A 17,978-nucleotide genomic window follows, 5' to 3' on the forward strand; every position below is an offset into this window, starting at 1 on the left:
AAGGGCTGATGAACACAGAGGTGTGTATTGGCAATTTAATACGGCTGTCTGAAGCCAGTTTGATAGTGAACCTTGAAAAAAATGAATTCGGCCACACGAGGGTCACTTACCTGGGAATTGTGGTGACACAGGGGCAGCTGGCAGTGATGCAAGCTACAGTGCGGGCTATCGCTGACCTCCCAACCCCGACAGACAAGAGGGCCCTCAGAAGGCTCTTGGAGATGGTGGGGTACTGCAGGAAGTTTTGCAATAACTCTGCGGTCAATACCCGTCCCCCTCCTACTAAGCCCTTGCGAGAGAAAACTGAGTCGGAATGGGACGACCCTTGTTATTGTGGTCCGGGACAAAACCAAATGAGAGGTTACATTGATCGCAATTCATCAGTGTTTTTGGCCACTATGAAGTTTGCTGAGTTGGAGCCTGGTCTAAGGGATTATTAATAACACGTGTAAAAGGAACAGAAAATGTGATGACTGTCTGTCAAGGTGTTGACAGCTTCAAACTCGCTGTGTTAGCCAAATAGCTGATAAAGATGTATATTTGTGTATGTAGCAAATAATGTATTCATGTTTGTAATTTTTACCTCCCGGTAAAAATCCTTAAAGGGGGGAAGTGTGACGAGAATACACATAAAATTAAGATGTTTGCTGGCCTGGGTTAGCATCGGTGACATCAGCAAGTGGTCTGCCACCTGCCCTCAGGGGAAGGAGAGATAAGGAACAATGGAACAGCGTCTGGAGATGTGTAATGAAGGAACGTGGGAGAGAGAGCTGTCTGGAGCAGCTCCCCCCTTTGAACCTTGAACTGTTTGAAGTGATGGACAGGCGATACCCCAGCAGGGGGATAAAAAGGGACCAGTTTGCTAAGGCAGCACACACACGCCACCCGAGGTAACGAGACCCTGGAAGCGGTGCGCCTCTCACGAGTGGGTGAGAAGTATCAGACAACGACCAGGGTGGAAAGGTACGATCAGCGGGAACCCGGTGTGTGTCCGCCCTTGCCTGGGTGCCGGGTTCACTGCAGAGGATCGACCGCATCTGGAGGAGGGGTCACAGTCGGTGACCTCAGGTGACATCACCAAGGACCCGCCCAAAAGCTGCTTGTGAGCCATCTTGCCGGTCTGTGAGTGAAGCCGTTCTGAATGATCAGTTGTTCCCGCCCACTCTCTCTCTTCCCCCCCACGTTGTCCATCGCCAGGGCAACAATTACTGCGAACTGAACTACTAAACTGGACTGAACTTTGAGTCACTTTGAAATTTGGTCATTTACCCCTAGACAACGATAGAGCTTGATTGATGCTGTTATCTTAATTCTGTGCACATGTGTGGTTATCATTGTTGAACTGTTGCATTTATTATCCTTTCGATTACTGTGTTGCTTGTTTCTTTAATAAAACTTTCTTAGTTCTAGTACTCCAGACTCCAACTGAGTGATCCATTTCTGCTGGTTTGGCAACCCAGTTACGGGGTATGTAACAGAGAGGATCATGGGACAGGAGGTCCGGGAAGAAAGACAAGGAGGGGGGACCCAGAGGATGGGCAAGGGGTATATTCAGAGGGACAGAGGGAGAAAAAGGAGAGTGAGAGAAAGGATGTGTGTATAAAAATAAGTAACAGATGGAGTACGAGGGGGAGGTGGGGCATTAGAGGAAGTTAGAGAAGTCGATGTTCATGCCATCAGGTTGGAGGCTACCCAGACGGAATATAAGGTGTTGTTCCTCCAACCTGAGTGTGGCTTCATCTTTACAATAGAGGAGGCCATGGATAGACATGTCAGAATGGGAATGGGATGTGGAATTAAAATGTGTGGCCACTGGGAGATCCTGCTTTCTCTGGCGGACAGAGCGTAGGTGTTCAGCAAAGCCGTCTCCTAGTCTATGGTGGGTCTCGCCAATATATAAAAGGCCACATCGGGAGCACCGGACGCAGTATATCACCCCAGCCGACTCACAGGTGAAGTGTTGCCTCACCTGGAAGGACTGTTTGGGGCCCTGAATGGTGGTAAGGGAGGAAGTGTAAGGGCATGTGTAGCACTTGTTCCGCTTACACGGATAAGTGCCAGGAGGGAGATCAGTGGGGAGGGATGGGGGGACGAATGGACAAGGGAGTTGCGTAGGGAGCGATCCCTGCGGAATGCAGCGGGGGGGGGAAGATGTACTTAGTGGTGGGATCCTGTTGGAGGTGGCGGAAGTTACGGAGAATAATATGTAGGACCCGGAGGCTGGTGGGGTGGTAGGTGAGGACCAGGGGAACCCTATTTCTAGTGGGGTGGTGGGAGGATGGAGTGAGAGCAGATGTACGTGAAATGGGGGAGATGCGTTTAAGAGCAGAGTTGACAGTGGAGGAAGGGAAGCCCCTTTCTTTAAAAAAGGAAGACCTCTCCCTCATCCTAGAATGAAAAGCCTCATCCTGAGAGCAGATGTGGCAGAGACGGAGGAATTGCGAGAAGGGGATGGCGTTTTTGCAAGAGACAGGGTGAGAAGAGGAATAGCTGTGAGAGTCAGTAGGCTTATAGTAGAGATCAGTGGATAAGCTGTCTCCAGAGACAGAGAGATCTAGAAAGGGGAGGGAGGTGTCGGAAATGGACCAGGTAAACTTGAGGGCAGGGTGAAAGTTGGAGGCAAAGTTAATAAAGTCAACGAGCTCTGCATGTGTGCAGGAAGCAGTGCCAATACAGTCGTCGATGTAGCGAAGGAAAAGTGGGGGACAGATACCAGAATAGGCACGGAACATAGATTGTTCCACAAAGCCAACAAAAAGGCAGGCATAGCTAGGACCCATACGGGTGCCCATAGCTACACCTTTAGTTTGGAGGAAGTGGGAGGAGCCAAAGGAGAAATTATTAAGAGTAAGGACTAATTCCGCTAGACGGAGCAGAGTGGATCCACTAGGAATAGGGTTCCCCTGGTACACCCCACTAGGAATAGGGTTCCCCTGGTACCCATTTCATGTACATCTGCTCTCACTCCATCCTCCCGCCACCCCACTAGGAATAGGGTTCCCCTGATCCTCACCTACCACCCCACCAGCCTCCGGGTCCAACATATTATTCTCCGTAACTTCCGCCACCTCCAACGGGATCCCACCACTAAGTACATCTTTTCCTCCCCCCCCCTGCATTCCGCAGGGATCGCTCCCTACGCAGCTCCCTTGTCCATTCGTCCCCCCAATCCCTCCCCACTGATCTCCCTCCTGGCACTTATCCGTGTAAGCGAAACAAGTGCTACACATGCCCTTACACTTCCTCCCTTACCACCATTCAGGGCCCCAAACAGTCCTTCCAGGTGAGGCATCACTTCACCTGTGAGTCGGCTGGGGTGATATACTGCGTCCGGTACTCCCGATGTGGCCTTCTATATATTGGCGAGACCCGACGCAGACTGGAAGACCGCTTTGCTGAACACCTACGCTCTGTCCACCAGAGAAAGCAGGATCTCCCAGTGGCCACACATTTTAATTCCACATCCCATTCCCATTCTGACATGTCTATCCACGGCCTCCTCTACTGTAAAGATGAAGCCACACTCAGGTTGGAGGAACAACACCTTATATCCCGTCTGGGTAGCCTCCAACCTGATAGCATGAACATCAACTTCTCTAACTTCCTCTAATGCCCCACCTCCCCCTCGTACCCCATCTGTTACTTATTTTTATACACACATCCTTTCTCTCACTCTCCTTTTTCTCCCTCTGTCCCTCTGAATATACCCCTTGCCCATCCTCTGGGTCCCCCCCCCCCTTGTCTTTCTTCCCGGACCTCCTGTCCCATGATCCTCTCGTATCCCTTTTGCCTATCACCTGTCCAGCTCTTGGCTCCATCCCTCCCCCTCCTGTCTTCTCCTATCATTTTGGATCTCCCCCTCCAACTTTCAAATCCCTTACTCACTCTTCCTTCAGTTAGTCCTGACGAAGGGTCTTGGCCTGAAACGTCGACTGCACCTCTTCCTAGAGATGCTGCCTGGCCTGCTGCTTTCGCCAGCAACTTTTATGGGTGTTGCTTGAATTTCCAGCATCTGCAAAATTCCTGTTGTTCTCAGTGAAAAAAGTTGGCTTACATTTATGCTATCAATATCTCTCATAATTTTGTATACCTCTTATCAAATCCCCGCTCATCTTTTACAGGCTTAGAACCATAGAACCATAGAACACTACAGCACAGAAAACAGGCCATTTGGCCCTTCTAGTCTGTGCCGAAACTTTATTCCACTAGTCTGATTGACTTATACCCAGTCCATAACCTTCCAGACCTCTCCCATCCATGTATCTATCCAATTTATTCTTAAAACTTGAGAGTGATCCCGCATTTACCACGTCAGATGGCAGCTCGTTCCACACTCCCACCACTCTCTGAGTGAAGAAGTTCCCCCTAAACCTTTCCCCTTTCACCCTAAAGCTATGTCCTCTCGTATTTATCTCTTGTTACGTTACCCCGTAACTGGGTTGCCAAACCAGCAGAAATGGATCACTCAGTTGGAGTCTGGAGTACTAGAACTAAGAAAGTTTTATTAAAGAAATAAGCAACACAGTAATCAAAAGGATAATAAATGCAACAGTTCAGCAATGATAACCACACATGTGCACAGAATTAAGATAACAGCATCAATCAAGCTCTATCGTTGTCTAGGGGTAAATGACCAAATTTCAAAGTGACTCAAAGTTCAGTCCAGTTTAGTAGTTCAGTTCGCAGTAATCGTTGCCATGGCGATGGACAACGTGCGGGGAGAGAGAGAGAGAACAGGAACAACTATTCATACACGGCTTCACTCACAGACCAGCGAGATGGCTCACGAGCAACTTTTGGGCGGGTCCTTGAGGTCACCTGAGGTCACCGACTGTGACCCCTCCTCCAGATGCGGTCGATCCTCTGCAGTGAACCCGGCACCCAGGCAAGGGCGGACACACACCGGGTTCCCGCTGATCGTACCTTTCCACCCTGGACGTTGTCTGGTACTTCTCACCGACTCGTGAGAAGCGTACCGCTTCCAGGGTCTCGTTACCTCGGGTGGCGTGTGTGCTGCCTTAGCGAACCGGTCCCTTTTTATCCCCCTGCTGGGGTATCGCCTGTCCATCACTTCAAACAGTTCAAGGTTCAAAGGGGGGGGAGCCGATCCAGACAGCTCTCTCTCTCCCACGTCCCTTCATTACACATCTCCAGACGCTGCTCCATTGTTCCTTATCTCTCCTTCCCCTGAGGGCAGGTGGCAGACCACTTGCTGATGTCACTGATGCTAACCCAGGCCAGCAAACATCTTAATTTTATGTGTATTCTCGTCACACTCTCCTAATCTTAAGTGGAAAGAGCCTATTCACATTTACTCTGTCTATACCTCTCATTATTTTGTATACCTCTATCAAATCGCTCCTCATTCTTCTGCGCTCCAAGGAATAAAGTCCTAAACTGTTCAATCTTTCCCTGTAACTCAACTCCTGAAGACCCAGCAACATCCTAGTAAGTCTTCTCTGCACCCTTTCAATCTTACTGATATCCTTCCTATAGTTAAGTGACCAGAACTGCACGCAATACTGAAAATTTGGCCTCACCAATGTCTTATACAGCCTCACCATAACATCCCAACTCCTATACAGTACTCAATACATTGATTTACGAATGCCAGGATGCCAAAGGCCTTCTTTATGACCCTGTCTACCTGTGACGCCACTTTCAGGGAATTATGTATCTGAACTCCCAGATCCCTTCAATCCTGCGCACTTCTCAGTGCCCTACCATTTACTGTTTATGTCCTACCTTGACTTTCTCCTTCCAAAATGCAACACTACACACTTGTCTGCAATAAATTCCATCTGCCATTCAGTTGGTCCAGATCCCTCTGCAGCTTTGAAAGCCTTCCTCGCTGTCCACAACGCCTCCAATCTTAGTGTCATCAGCAAACTTGCTGATCCAATTTGCCACATTATCATCCAGATCATTGATACAGACAACAAAGGTCCCAGCACAGATCCCTGAGGCACTCCACTAGTCACAGGCCTCCAGTCTGATGAGCAATCATCCACTATCACTCTCTGTCTTCTCCCACACAGCCAATTTGGAATCCAGTTTACAACCTCTCCATGGATACCTAGTGTCTGAACCTTCTGAACTAACCTCCCATGTGGGACCTTGTCAAAGGGCTTACTAAAGTCCATGTAGACAATATCCACAGCCTTTCCTTCATCTACTTTCTTGGTGACCTCCTCGAAAAACTCTACAAGATTTGTTAAACACGATATACCATGCACAAAGCCATGCTGACTATCCTTAATCTGTCCAAATACTTGTATATCCGATCTCTCAGAACACCTTCCAATAATTTACCTACTACTGATGTCAGGTTCACTGGCCTGTAATTACCTGGTTACTTTTGGAGCCTTTTTTAAACAACAGAACAGCATGAGCTACCCTGCAATCCTCCAGCACCGCACCCGTGGCTAAGGACATTTTAAATATTTCTGCCAGGGCCCCTGCAATTTCTACACTAGTCTCTCTCAAGGTCCGAGGAAATATCATGTCAGGCCCGGGGGATTTATCTACCTTTACTTGCTGTAAGGCAGCAAGCACCTCCGCTTCTTTAATCTCTATATGTTCCATGACACTACTGCTTGTTTCCCTTCCTTCCATATACACTATGCCAGTTTCCTGAGTAAATACTGATGCAAAAAAACTGTTTAAGATCTCCCCCATCTCGTGACACTCCACATATAGACAACCAGTCTGATCTTCTAGGGAACCAATTTTGTTCCTTTTTTTTCTAGGGAATGAAGTCCTAACCTATACAACTTTTCTCTATAACTCAGTTCCTCAAGTTCTGGCAACACCCTTGTAAATTTTCTCTGCACTCTTTCAATCTTATTGACACCTTTTCTGTAAGTAGGTGACAAGAACTACATATTATACTTCAAATTAGGCTTCAACAACATCTTATACAACTTCAACAACATCACAATTCCTGTACTCAATACTTTGACTTATGAAGGTTAATGTGTCAAACCTTTCTTTATGACCCTCTATACTTGTGATGCCATTTTTAAGAAAATCTGGATCTGTATTCCCAGGTCCTTCTGTTGTACCACACCCTTCAGTGCCCTTCCACTTACTGTGTAAGTCCTACTCTGGCTTGTCCTTCCAAAGTGTAACAGCTCATACTTGCCTGCATTAAATTCCATCCGCCATTTTCCAACCCATTTTTCCAGTTGGTTCAGGTCCCATTGCAAGCTTGGATAGTCTTCCCTGCCCTCCACTACACCCTCAATCTTGGTGTCATCTGCAAATTTGCTGATCCACTTTACCACATTATCATCCAGATATATGAAGATGATAAACAACGCCAGACCCAGCACCAACCCCTGTGGCACACCACTAGTTAAGACCTCTATTTAGAGAGGCAACTATCTACTACCACTCTCTGGCTTCTCCCACATAGCTAATGTCTCATCCAATTTACTACCTCGTCTTGAATGCCAAGTGACTGAATGTTCTTGACCAATCTTCCATGTGGGACCTTGTCAAAGGCCTTGCTAAAGTCCATGTAGACAACATCCATTGTCTTGCCTTCATCAACTTTCCCGGTAACTTCCTCAAAAAAATGTATAAAATTGGTTAGATTTGCTGTGTTGACTATCCTGAATCAGTCTCTGTCTATACAAATACTTATACTTCCAGTCGCCTAGAATACCTTCCAATAACTGAAAATCCAATAACTTACTCTGATGTGGTGAGTGTAACAGTCTTTACCAAAAAAGATAGTGTTTAATCATCTATGGCAAAGCTAAAGCTGATGGGCACCATGGGAAAATCACTCCATTTATACATTGCATAACAAAGATTGTAATTTTTGAATCGCCCCAGCTGCTCACATCATCACAAGAGTTCCAGTGGCAGCATCCTTGGACCAAACACCTTTAGCTTCTTCATCAAAGACCTCCTTGCCATCGTAAGAGCAGAAGAGGAGATGTTTGTTGATGATTATGCGGTGTTCACTTCTATTTACAGCTGCTCAACACATGTATTAGCTTATGCATGTATGGAGCTAGACTTATATCAAGAACACTATTCACACTTGGAATGAGAAGTGGTAGATAGCATTCATGTCAAATTATATCAAGCAATAAAGAATTGCACCATGTTAATATTTGAGGAGAAATTGAGGCGGTTTAAACATTATTTCATATTTTCTGAACAGGAAAGTTGATGACTTAAACATACTGAGTGAAGCTATCGAGTTGTCTAAAAGGGTCTTGCTTCAGGATCCACGCCAGCTGGCTTCACAACTCCTCGGTCGCCTTCAGCAGATCGTTACAGAAGATAAACCAGTAGCTCCAGGTACAGATGATGGTGGGGGGGGGGAGGGGGCTGCTGGCAGACAACATTAAGTCAAGTCAAGTTTATTGTCATTTAACTATATACATGTATATAATGTAAATAACCATATAATATATTTAGAAACAAGAAAACTTTTCTCTGAAACGGGGTGTAAAGCATAATAGTATACAGTACATAACACGATAACTTATGAAGGTAGGGATAAAATCTACACATGAATCACACATAAATAACAAACTAAAGTGCATAAATTAAATATTATAATGTATGGATCAGGCTAACCGAATGCGAGCGGCAGTGAGTTCAGAAGCCTAATGGCCTAAGGGAAGAAGCCATTTCCCATCCTGACCATTTTTGTTTTTATGTATCATAGTCTCCTACCTGATGGTAGAAAGTCAGAGAGTATGCTGGATGGATGGGTGGGACCCCTAATAAAACTCAGGGCCCTGCGTGCACAGTGCTCCAGTACGTCCCCTTACCAGTGAGTTACTTAATGAAGGTGCCCAGACTATAGTATCGAGTAGGAATCCAAACTCACAAAAATAGACAAGGATATATAATAATAAACGTGATAGGAAAATTGAATTGTGCAGTCATTCTATTCCAAACTCTGGGAGAAGAGGTTTCACTGCTTTGTACAGTGAATTTTGGTAAGGCTTTTGGGAGTTGAAAAGCTTACCTGGTGACTAACTGAGATAAACATGTTGGATGATGTGATATTGAGTGTGTCCCTTGTCTGTTCTGAGTTATTGTTGCTGGCTGGGATGGCAGCACAGATGGTACATCCAGAGCCAAGGGTTCTCAACCTTTTTCATGCCATGGACCTCTACCATCAACCGAGGGCTCCATGGACCCCAGGTTGGGAACCCCTGAATCAGACAGACAGTCTTCTGCAAAGAATGGGGGAGAGCCAAGTGAGTTTGTCTTCCTGAATGTTATTCTGTGCGTCCTTCTGTCGGGTAAGTGCGGTCAAGTGTCAATGAAGATGATGAGAACAAAAATTGTGGAAAACAAATGAGGAAAAGTGCTGAAGAGAAGGGAGTGCTTCATCACTGTGTACATTACCCATTACCTAGTCACTGAGAGTGTGTTAACCCATTCCAACATAACACAACTCCTAAAAATGAGTGGTTGATCAGTGGTAAATTCCTGGCCTAGGATCTGAATCCACCCTCAAAGATATCTTCACAAGGCAGTTCCTCAACCTGATGGTATTCATCATTAAGGACCCTCACCCCCAGCACATGCCCTCTTCTTATTACTACCATCAGGGAGGAGATACAGGAGCCTAAAGACCCACACTCAATGTCTTAGGAACAGCTTCTTCCCCCTTGCCATTGGATTTCTGAACAGTCCATGAACACTACCTCATTATTCTTATTTTGCACTATTTATTTATTTTGTATTGTAGCTTTCAGTAGTTTTCTATGTCTTGCACTGTACTGCTGGCACAAAATGAAAAAAATTCATTATGTAAAGTATGTCACACAAACCAATCTTCCATCCTTGGATTCACTTCACACCGCATGCTGTCGGAGCGGTGCTGCCAGGATAATCAATGACACGACCCACTCAGCCAACAGACTTTTCATCCCTCTTCCCTCCGGGAGAAGGTTCAGGAGCTTGAAGACTCGTACGGCCGGATTTTGGAACAGCTTCTTTCCAACTGTAATAAGACTGCTGAACGGATCCTGACGCGGATCTGGGCCATACCCTCCAAATATCCGGACCTGCCTCTCGGATTTTTTGCACTACCTTACTTTCCCTTTTCTATTTTCTATTTTTGATTTATAATTTAAATTTTTAATATTTACTATCGATTTGTACTCCGGGGGCACGAAGAGCAGAATCAAATATCACTGTGATGATTGTACGCTCTAGTATCAATTGTTTGGCGACAATAAAGTATAAAGTCAGTGAAAATAAACCTGATTCTGATTCTGTTTGCCAGAACACAAATGACGTAAGTTGTGAAATAACTAAGAAACAAGGAATGAAAGTAAATTTGGGAAAACATCTTGAAAATAAGAATTGATTAGTGGGAATGTCAGGGTGAATTATCTTGTAGGAACAATATTTACCCCTGGGAGGAATTGTTACAATCAATTATTACAGACTTCATAGAAATTGAATAGATTTGAAGGGGGCCTAAGAACCCTAACTTCTTAGTTTGATCCCAATTTTAGACAGGTGAGGAGTTTTAAAACAAAAATTTAACTATTAACTTTACTTTTATTCTCTTAATATATCTTGTAAAATGTGCAAAACTCTATTACACCTTCAAGTATATTTATGTCTGTATCTTAAATTATAATTTTTAAACGAGATTTGCATTACTACTTCTTCAGATGACCCAAGAAAATACCCCTATCTTCTGCGTCTGCTGAGTCAGTGTCAAAGATCTTCAATCCCTTTCCTTGTGCCTTCATTTACCTGCCTATTGCCCCCAGGTGGTTTGATGTACAAGACATTGACGGGTAAGACAAAATGAAACCTGAGACCGTAACACAACAATCTGCTGTAAAATATAAAGCAAAGCATTGCAGCAATATATACTGAAAAATCTTCCTCCATAGATAGCTCCTCACCTGCTGGTGTTTCCAGCGCTTTCTGAGTATTCTCTTTATGGTTCAGGGGAAGCATAAGTCCCAATAAACTGACATGCAACCTACTCGTCTTTTCTGCGAAGCACAAAGTACTTGTTCTGTTTTATTTGTCACTATATTGCCTTAGATGTGCAATTTCAGGACTATATTCCTCAGCCACCTTTACATCTACGAATGTGAATGTGGTCATTATTAAGCTAGGAGCAAGGAATGCAAAGCAATATTGGAGCTATACTCAACTTGCATCTTAACAGTTATTATACGTTAATAATTAATTTGACTTTTATCCTCCTTGACCTGACGAATCTTTCATAGGGTCATAGTGAAAGAGCACTATAGATCTGAAACAGGCTCTACAGCCCATCTTGTCAGAGCCGATCTGTAATTCTGCTTAGTCCCATCGACTTGCATCTAACTTATAACCCTCCATTGCCCTCCAATCCATGTACTTATCCCAATTTCTTTTAAATTTTGCAGTTGGACACACATCTCGCAATGACAACTTATGCCACACTTGCATCACCCTCCAAATGAAGGAGTTCCCCCTCATGTCCTCTTAAACATTTAGCCTTTCACCCTTAACCCATGACCTCTAGTCGTAGTTTCACCTATCCCCAGTGGAAAATGCCTGCTTGCATTTACCCTATCTGTACTCCTCAGAATTTTGGATACCTCTATCAAATCTCCCCTCATTCTCCTACCCTCCAGGGAATAAAGTTCTAACCTATTCAACCTTTCCCTATAACTCAGGTCCTCAAGTCCCAACAAAAGCCTTGTAAATTTGCTCCGCGCTCTAACAGTCTTATTGATATCTTTCCTGTTAGTAGATGGCCAGACTACACACAAACCCCCAAATTAAACCTCACCAACGTCTTGTACAACGTCAACATAACATCTCAGTATCTGTACTCAATACTTTGACTTATGAAGGCAAATGTATGAAAAGTTCTCTACCTGTGATATCCCTTTCAAGGAATTATGGATCTGTTTTCCCAGATCCTGATGTTCACTGAATTCCATAGTGCCGTACTGTTCACCATCCAAGCCCTACCATGGTTTGTCTTCCCAAAACGCATCACCTCACATTTCTACACTTATACCATTTGCGTGCATTTGAACAATATCCTTCTAAACCTTTTCCTATTCATGCATCCGTTCAAGTGTCTTTTAACAATTGAAAATGTACTTGCCTCAACCACTTCCTCTGGCAGCTTACGCCATATTACCCATCAACTTCTGTGTAACAAAGACTTTGCCGCTCAGGTTCCTACTAAATTTCTCCCCCCACCCCCCCCCGACCACCTTAAACTTATGCCCTTCAGCATTGGATTGCCCATCCCCTGGAAAAATAACTTGCACATTCACCCTATTTATTCCCCTCAAGGTTTTGTACACGTCCATAAGATTACCTCTCAGTCTCCCATGCTCAAAGGACCAAAGTCTGAGCATGCTCAACTCTCCTTATAACCCAGTTCCTCAAGTCATGGCCACTTCCTTGTAAAACTCCTCTGCAGAGTGGCCAAAGCTGAACACAATACTTCAAGTATGGCCTCATCAATGTATCGTACAACTCATTTCTTGGTGTATGAGAGGGGATGGATGCTACACAGAATGTCAACAAGACCAAGGTCCTTTACCAGCCTACTCCCACTGCAGCTGTGACACTAAGGGTTCACAATGAGACCAGAAAGCATGGATCACGTCCCATGTCTTTAGGGCCACCTCTTGGTGAGGGCAGGCATCGATGATAAAATTCATCACGTCCTTCCGTGCACCAACACGGTCTTTGATTGTAGAAAAGTATATTTGAAAATCAAAACCTCAGTTTTAGCACAAGAATCATTGTTGTGTAGGCTGTAATGATCCATGCCCATTTCTGACATGTGTATTACCTGCCACAGGCACCTAAAGGCACTAAAAAAATATGCCCAACACTCCCTACAAAACCTTCCAAATTAATTGAAAAGAAAATATGGGAGGCATAATTTTAAAGTGATTGGAGGAAAGTATAGGGGGATGTCAGAGGTGTTTTTTTACACAGACTGTGCTGAGTGCATGAAAGGCACTGCCTGTGATGGTGGTAGATACCCTTAGCACATTGGATGATAGAAAAATGGAACACTATGTGGGAAGGAAGGGTTAGATTGATCTTAGAGTAGGTTATAAGATTGGCACAACATCATGGGCTGAAGAAGGACCTGTACTGTGCTGTAATATTCAATGAAAAGTGAAGCAATGCCAGTATTCTCTCCCAGGGCAACATGTCCAGCAGATAAACCCTTGTGACTCACAGCTGCCTGAATAAACCTGTACCATGATGTGAAATTTAAGTATATTTGAATTTTGAAATCAATTGAAGAGTTTATCCATTTGGGGTTAGACCTACAAGATGGCTGGCTTTATTAACGCATTATCTTTCTTCCTGAGTGTTATAGACTGTTTATTAAAAGAGTGAATGGGGTGATTTAATAGTTACCCATTCCAATCACACAGGTCACACTGACAGGATTACAGCTGTAACAGGTTTCCAGAAAGGTCTTCAAGCTATCACTGCATCTCGGGATAGGACGCTGAAAGTATGGGACCTGACCAGTGGCAAAGTTCTGCATACGGTTCATGGAGTTGGCAAAAACATAGACTCCATTACTATGTGCAGGCAAAATACACTGGCTGCAGTTACCGAGAACAACTCTCTCCAAGTCTGGGATATCCATTCCGGAAAGCAGATATTTACAACCAGTAGCTCTCTAGATCCTCCTATAGTAAGATCAGCTTTGGATGGACAACATTTGCTGGCCTTTTATGATGGAAGCCATTCTGTTAAGGTAAGAAGTTTTTGTAGCTACTGTAAAAGCAAAACCAGAAGTAACATTTCAGAGGTTACAACCGCAAACTTTGAATTAATTGATATTAGATTTTCACAAGTTCATTTGAGAAAAATATGTTATGTCTAAACTGCCAGTTGGATTGAGATAAATTCAGTATGACTTGTTCCAATGTAAATCACTCTTGTAAACAACCACAGCTCCTTGGCTCTATCATGCATAAATCTACTGGTAGGAATTGGAAAAGATGGTGAACTTTGGCTTATGAGGCTGCACAAGCCTGATTTAAATTGGTTGGCATGGTAATGTGGCCATTAGTTTCATGTTATTACAGTACCAGAAACCCAGGTTCACTTCCCACCTCAGTCTGTAAGGAGTTTGTATGTTTGACTCGTGACCATATGGGTTTCTTCTGCATGCTCCAGTTTCCTCCCATGTTCAGAAGATGTGCAGGTTAGTTGGTTAATTGGTCACATGGGTACAACTGGGTAGCTCGGTCACGTTGGGTTGGATGGGCCTGTTAGCATGCTGCATCTCTAAAACTAAAACTAACGTGAAAAGGGCAAATATGATCCTAGCCAAATCTCACATGTAGGGAAAATGGGTCCTGTTTTGTCCCATTTTACAGCTGGGTCACCTAACGTAGAATGCTGGCATGGGCACAGAGTGGGTACCTCAGAGAGTGGCAATAATTTCAACAATGGAAGATACATTCTTGAGAGAAATTCATAGGAATAGAAAAGAGAGTTACGTTCTGGCGTGACAACATTGAATTCACAACAGCAGTGTAAACTTCAGTGCCTTTCATAGAGGATCAAGTGAACTTCAGTGCCTTTTATAGAGGATCAAGTGAACTTCAGTGCCTTTTATAGAGGATCAAGTGAACAGCTATCGGTAGCCATAGAAATTCAGGTTACTACTTAAAAATGAGATTTAAACATCACGTTAAATTTCCATGTGTTGCTGCCAATTATATATCTGTTTGTATTGAAGATTCCTAGGCAGCTGGCATCAGTGAGAAGTGACAACACAAGCAGGAGGGTAGACTCCTTAACCCATGGAGCCTGTTTCTTCAATCAGTTGCATTATGACTGATTTGTATCTTAATTCCACCTACCATCTGCTCTTAATTTTGCTGTCGCCACAGCTTTTCCACCATGGGAGTCAATGATGTTTGATTTCAGTTGATATCAAGCTCTAGACATCATTAGACACACAAGAGACTGCAAGTGCTGGAATCTGGAGCCACAGACAATCTGCTGCAAGAACCTAGTGAGTCAAGTAGCATCTGTGGGAACTCTCTCCATTCTCAGTCCTCATGCAAGGTTTTAATTCCTTTCCTCCCAAACTGCTGCTCATCCACAGGGTTCCTCCAACAGACTGTTAGTGAGGCCATTGTTGTTAAGGTGGTCATTCAACTCTGGTGTCGTTATACATTAAAGTGTATAGTAACTTGTTGAAGATTGAATTGGAGATTTAGTTTGAAAGTCAGTGAAATACTCGCGTGATGAGTTAAACTGCTAATCATTCCTTCCTACAGTGAATATAGTTAATGTTTTGGCTCTGTCATTATTTCTTATAACTTAGCAGTAAATACATTTGTTTGCTCTTAAATTAACCCCTGGCTCATTAAGACAAAATCCCATGGCATTACAGGAAAGATACTGACATAGACAGAGTTATGGTCGACAGGCAGGAGGCAGTGAGTGCGAATAAAAGAGGCCTTTTCTGGTTGGCTACCAGTGACTAGTGGTGTTTCTCAGGCATCAGGATTGGGACCACTACTTTTCACGTTGTTTCTCGATGATTTAAATGATGGAGTTGGTGCCTTAGTGGCAAACTTTGAAGATGATACGAAGATAGGTAGTGGGATTAAAATGGGTGGCCATTGGGAGATCTTGCTTCTTCTGGCGGATGGAGTGTGTGTACTTGGCGGAGTGGTCTCCCAATCTATGTCAGGTCTCACCGATATAAAGGAGGCCACGCCAGGAGCGATCCCTGCGGAAAGCAGAAAGTTGGGAGAGAGGGAAAGATGTGCTTTGTGGTGGGATCCCATTGGACATGGTGGAAATTATGGAGAATTATGTGCTGGACGCAGAGGCTGGTGGGATGGTAGGTGAAGACAAGAGGAACCCGGTCCATGGTAAGGTGGTGTGAGGATGGGGTGAGAGCAGACGTGTGGGAAATGGAAGAGATATGATTGAGAGCACTGTTCATGATGGAGGAAATTTACAGGTTGAGTCTGTGATAAAGAAGGCAAATGCAATGTTGGCATTCATTTCAAGGCGAATAGAATATAAAAACGAGGAGATAATGCTGAAGATTTATTAGACATTAGTCAGGCCACACTTACAGTATTGTCAACAGTTTTGGGCCCCACATCTCACAAAGGATGTGTTGGTCATTGAAGAGAGTCCAGAGGAAATGCGCAAGGATGATTTCGGGAATGAAGGAGTTAACGTATGAGAAGCATTTGACAGCTTTGGGGCCCTCAACCGCATCTCTTCCATTTCACGCACGTCTGCTCTCACCCCAATGAATTTGTGGAATGTTCTGCCACAGACAGCTGTGGCAGCCAAGACCATGGGTATGTTTAAAGTGGAAATTGATAGTTTCCTGATTGATCAGGGCATCGAAGGTTATGGGGAGAAGGCAGGTGTATGGGGTTGAGTGGGATCCAGGATCAGCCATGATAGAATGGCAGAGAAGACTTGATGAGTTGAATGGCCTAATTCTGCTCCTGTGTCTCATGGTCTAAGTCAACTCAACTAAGAACCCATTTTGCTACTGACTAAGGCAGATCTAAAACTGACAATGACCAAATAAAGAAATGTTTGTGATTTCAGATTTTTGACCTGTCTAATTGCTGCACACTGCTACACCAAGTGGACCTATCACCGGAGAATGACCCCATACACAAGGATCACACTGTTTTGGTATCTGAGAACTCATTGAATGATCAAATTCTTTTTGCCTATCGGTTAGTATTCACCCTACACACTCTCTTAACTGGATTACACCTTGTGTATTTTCATGCATTGTCTTGAATATATAAATATGTGAAAATAATGGAAAGGGAAAAAATACTTGCTGCATATCAGGCCTGGAACAACATAGTACTGATTCTTTAATTTGGTTAATTGCTTTTTTATTGTCACGTGTACTGAGATACCGTGAAAGACATGGCTTTGCATGAATGTCAATACAGATAATTGCATCACATCAGTACATCAAAGTTCAAAGTAAATTTTATTATCAGATACATATATGTCACCACATACGACCCTGAGATTCTTTTTCCTGCTGGTATACTCAGCAAATCTACAGAATAGTAACTACAACAAGATCAGTGAAAGATCAAGTAGAGCATAGAAGACAACAAACTGTGCAAATGCAATATAAATAAATAGCAATAAATAACATGCGTCCTTAAAGTGAGGTTGTGCTATCATCTTAATTGATGAGTGTAGTTATCCCCTATTGTTCAAGGGAGTACAAGGGAAAAACAATAACAAAATGCAGAACAAAATGTTACATTTCATAAACACAAAATAATCTGCAGATGCTGTGATCAAAGCAACACTTACAGTACGCTGGATGAACTCAGCAGGTCGGGCAGCATCAGTGGAAACGATGAGTCGACGTTTCGGGCCGGAACCCTTCGTCAGGACTACCCAGTCGTCACATGCATCCTTGTTCCTTTGTTTAACGCAAGGATGCATGTGACGACTGCGAAGTCCTGACAAAGGGTTCCAGCCCGAAACGTCGACTCGTTTCCACTGATGCTGCCCGACCTACTGAGTTCATCCAGCGTACTGAAAGTGTTACATTTACAGAGAAGGTACAGCACAGGGAGCTAATAAACTGTAAGGCCATGACAAGGTAGATTGTGAGGTCAAGAGTTCATCTTATACAAAAGGATCATTCAACAGTCTTATAATTATGGGACAGAAACTGTCCTTGTGCATGGTGGTACGTGTTTTCAGACTTTTTAAAATCTTATGCCCAATAGAAGAGGGGTGAAAGTGTTACAGCATGTGCAATTGGGAGAGAAGGAAGAGTATTTTCTTGAACGATAAACCACTCTAAAACCTCATGCTGAAGATGATTTAAGTTACAGAGTAATGTATGTTCCAGCCAGAAATTTGTCTTGGTTCCTGCTGAAGGAATCAGCAGTTACCTTCTGAACTGATAATCTATCTGAATATTTTTTGGGAAAATAACTGCTTAA

The 17,978-nt window shown here is 43.8% G+C and overlaps 1 protein-coding gene across 1 annotated transcript in view; it reads left to right on the forward strand.

Moving 5' to 3' along the window:
• Positions 1-17,978, forward strand: part of si:ch211-212k18.6 (NACHT domain- and WD repeat-containing protein 1) — an 81,862-nt gene that overhangs the window by 11,870 nt on the left and 52,014 nt on the right. The window contains exons 4-7 of the mRNA XM_063049747.1: positions 8,177-8,316; positions 10,665-10,793; positions 13,416-13,747; positions 16,594-16,727. Of these exons, the coding sequence (XP_062905817.1) occupies positions 8,177-8,316; positions 10,665-10,793; positions 13,416-13,747; positions 16,594-16,727 (735 nt within the window). The remainder of the gene's footprint in view (positions 1-8,176; positions 8,317-10,664; positions 10,794-13,415; positions 13,748-16,593; positions 16,728-17,978) is intronic.

Source organism: Mobula hypostoma, chromosome 5, assembly GCF_963921235.1.
Source record: "Mobula hypostoma chromosome 5, sMobHyp1.1, whole genome shotgun sequence".
Taxonomy (NCBI): Eukaryota; Metazoa; Chordata; class Chondrichthyes; order Myliobatiformes; family Myliobatidae; genus Mobula; species Mobula hypostoma.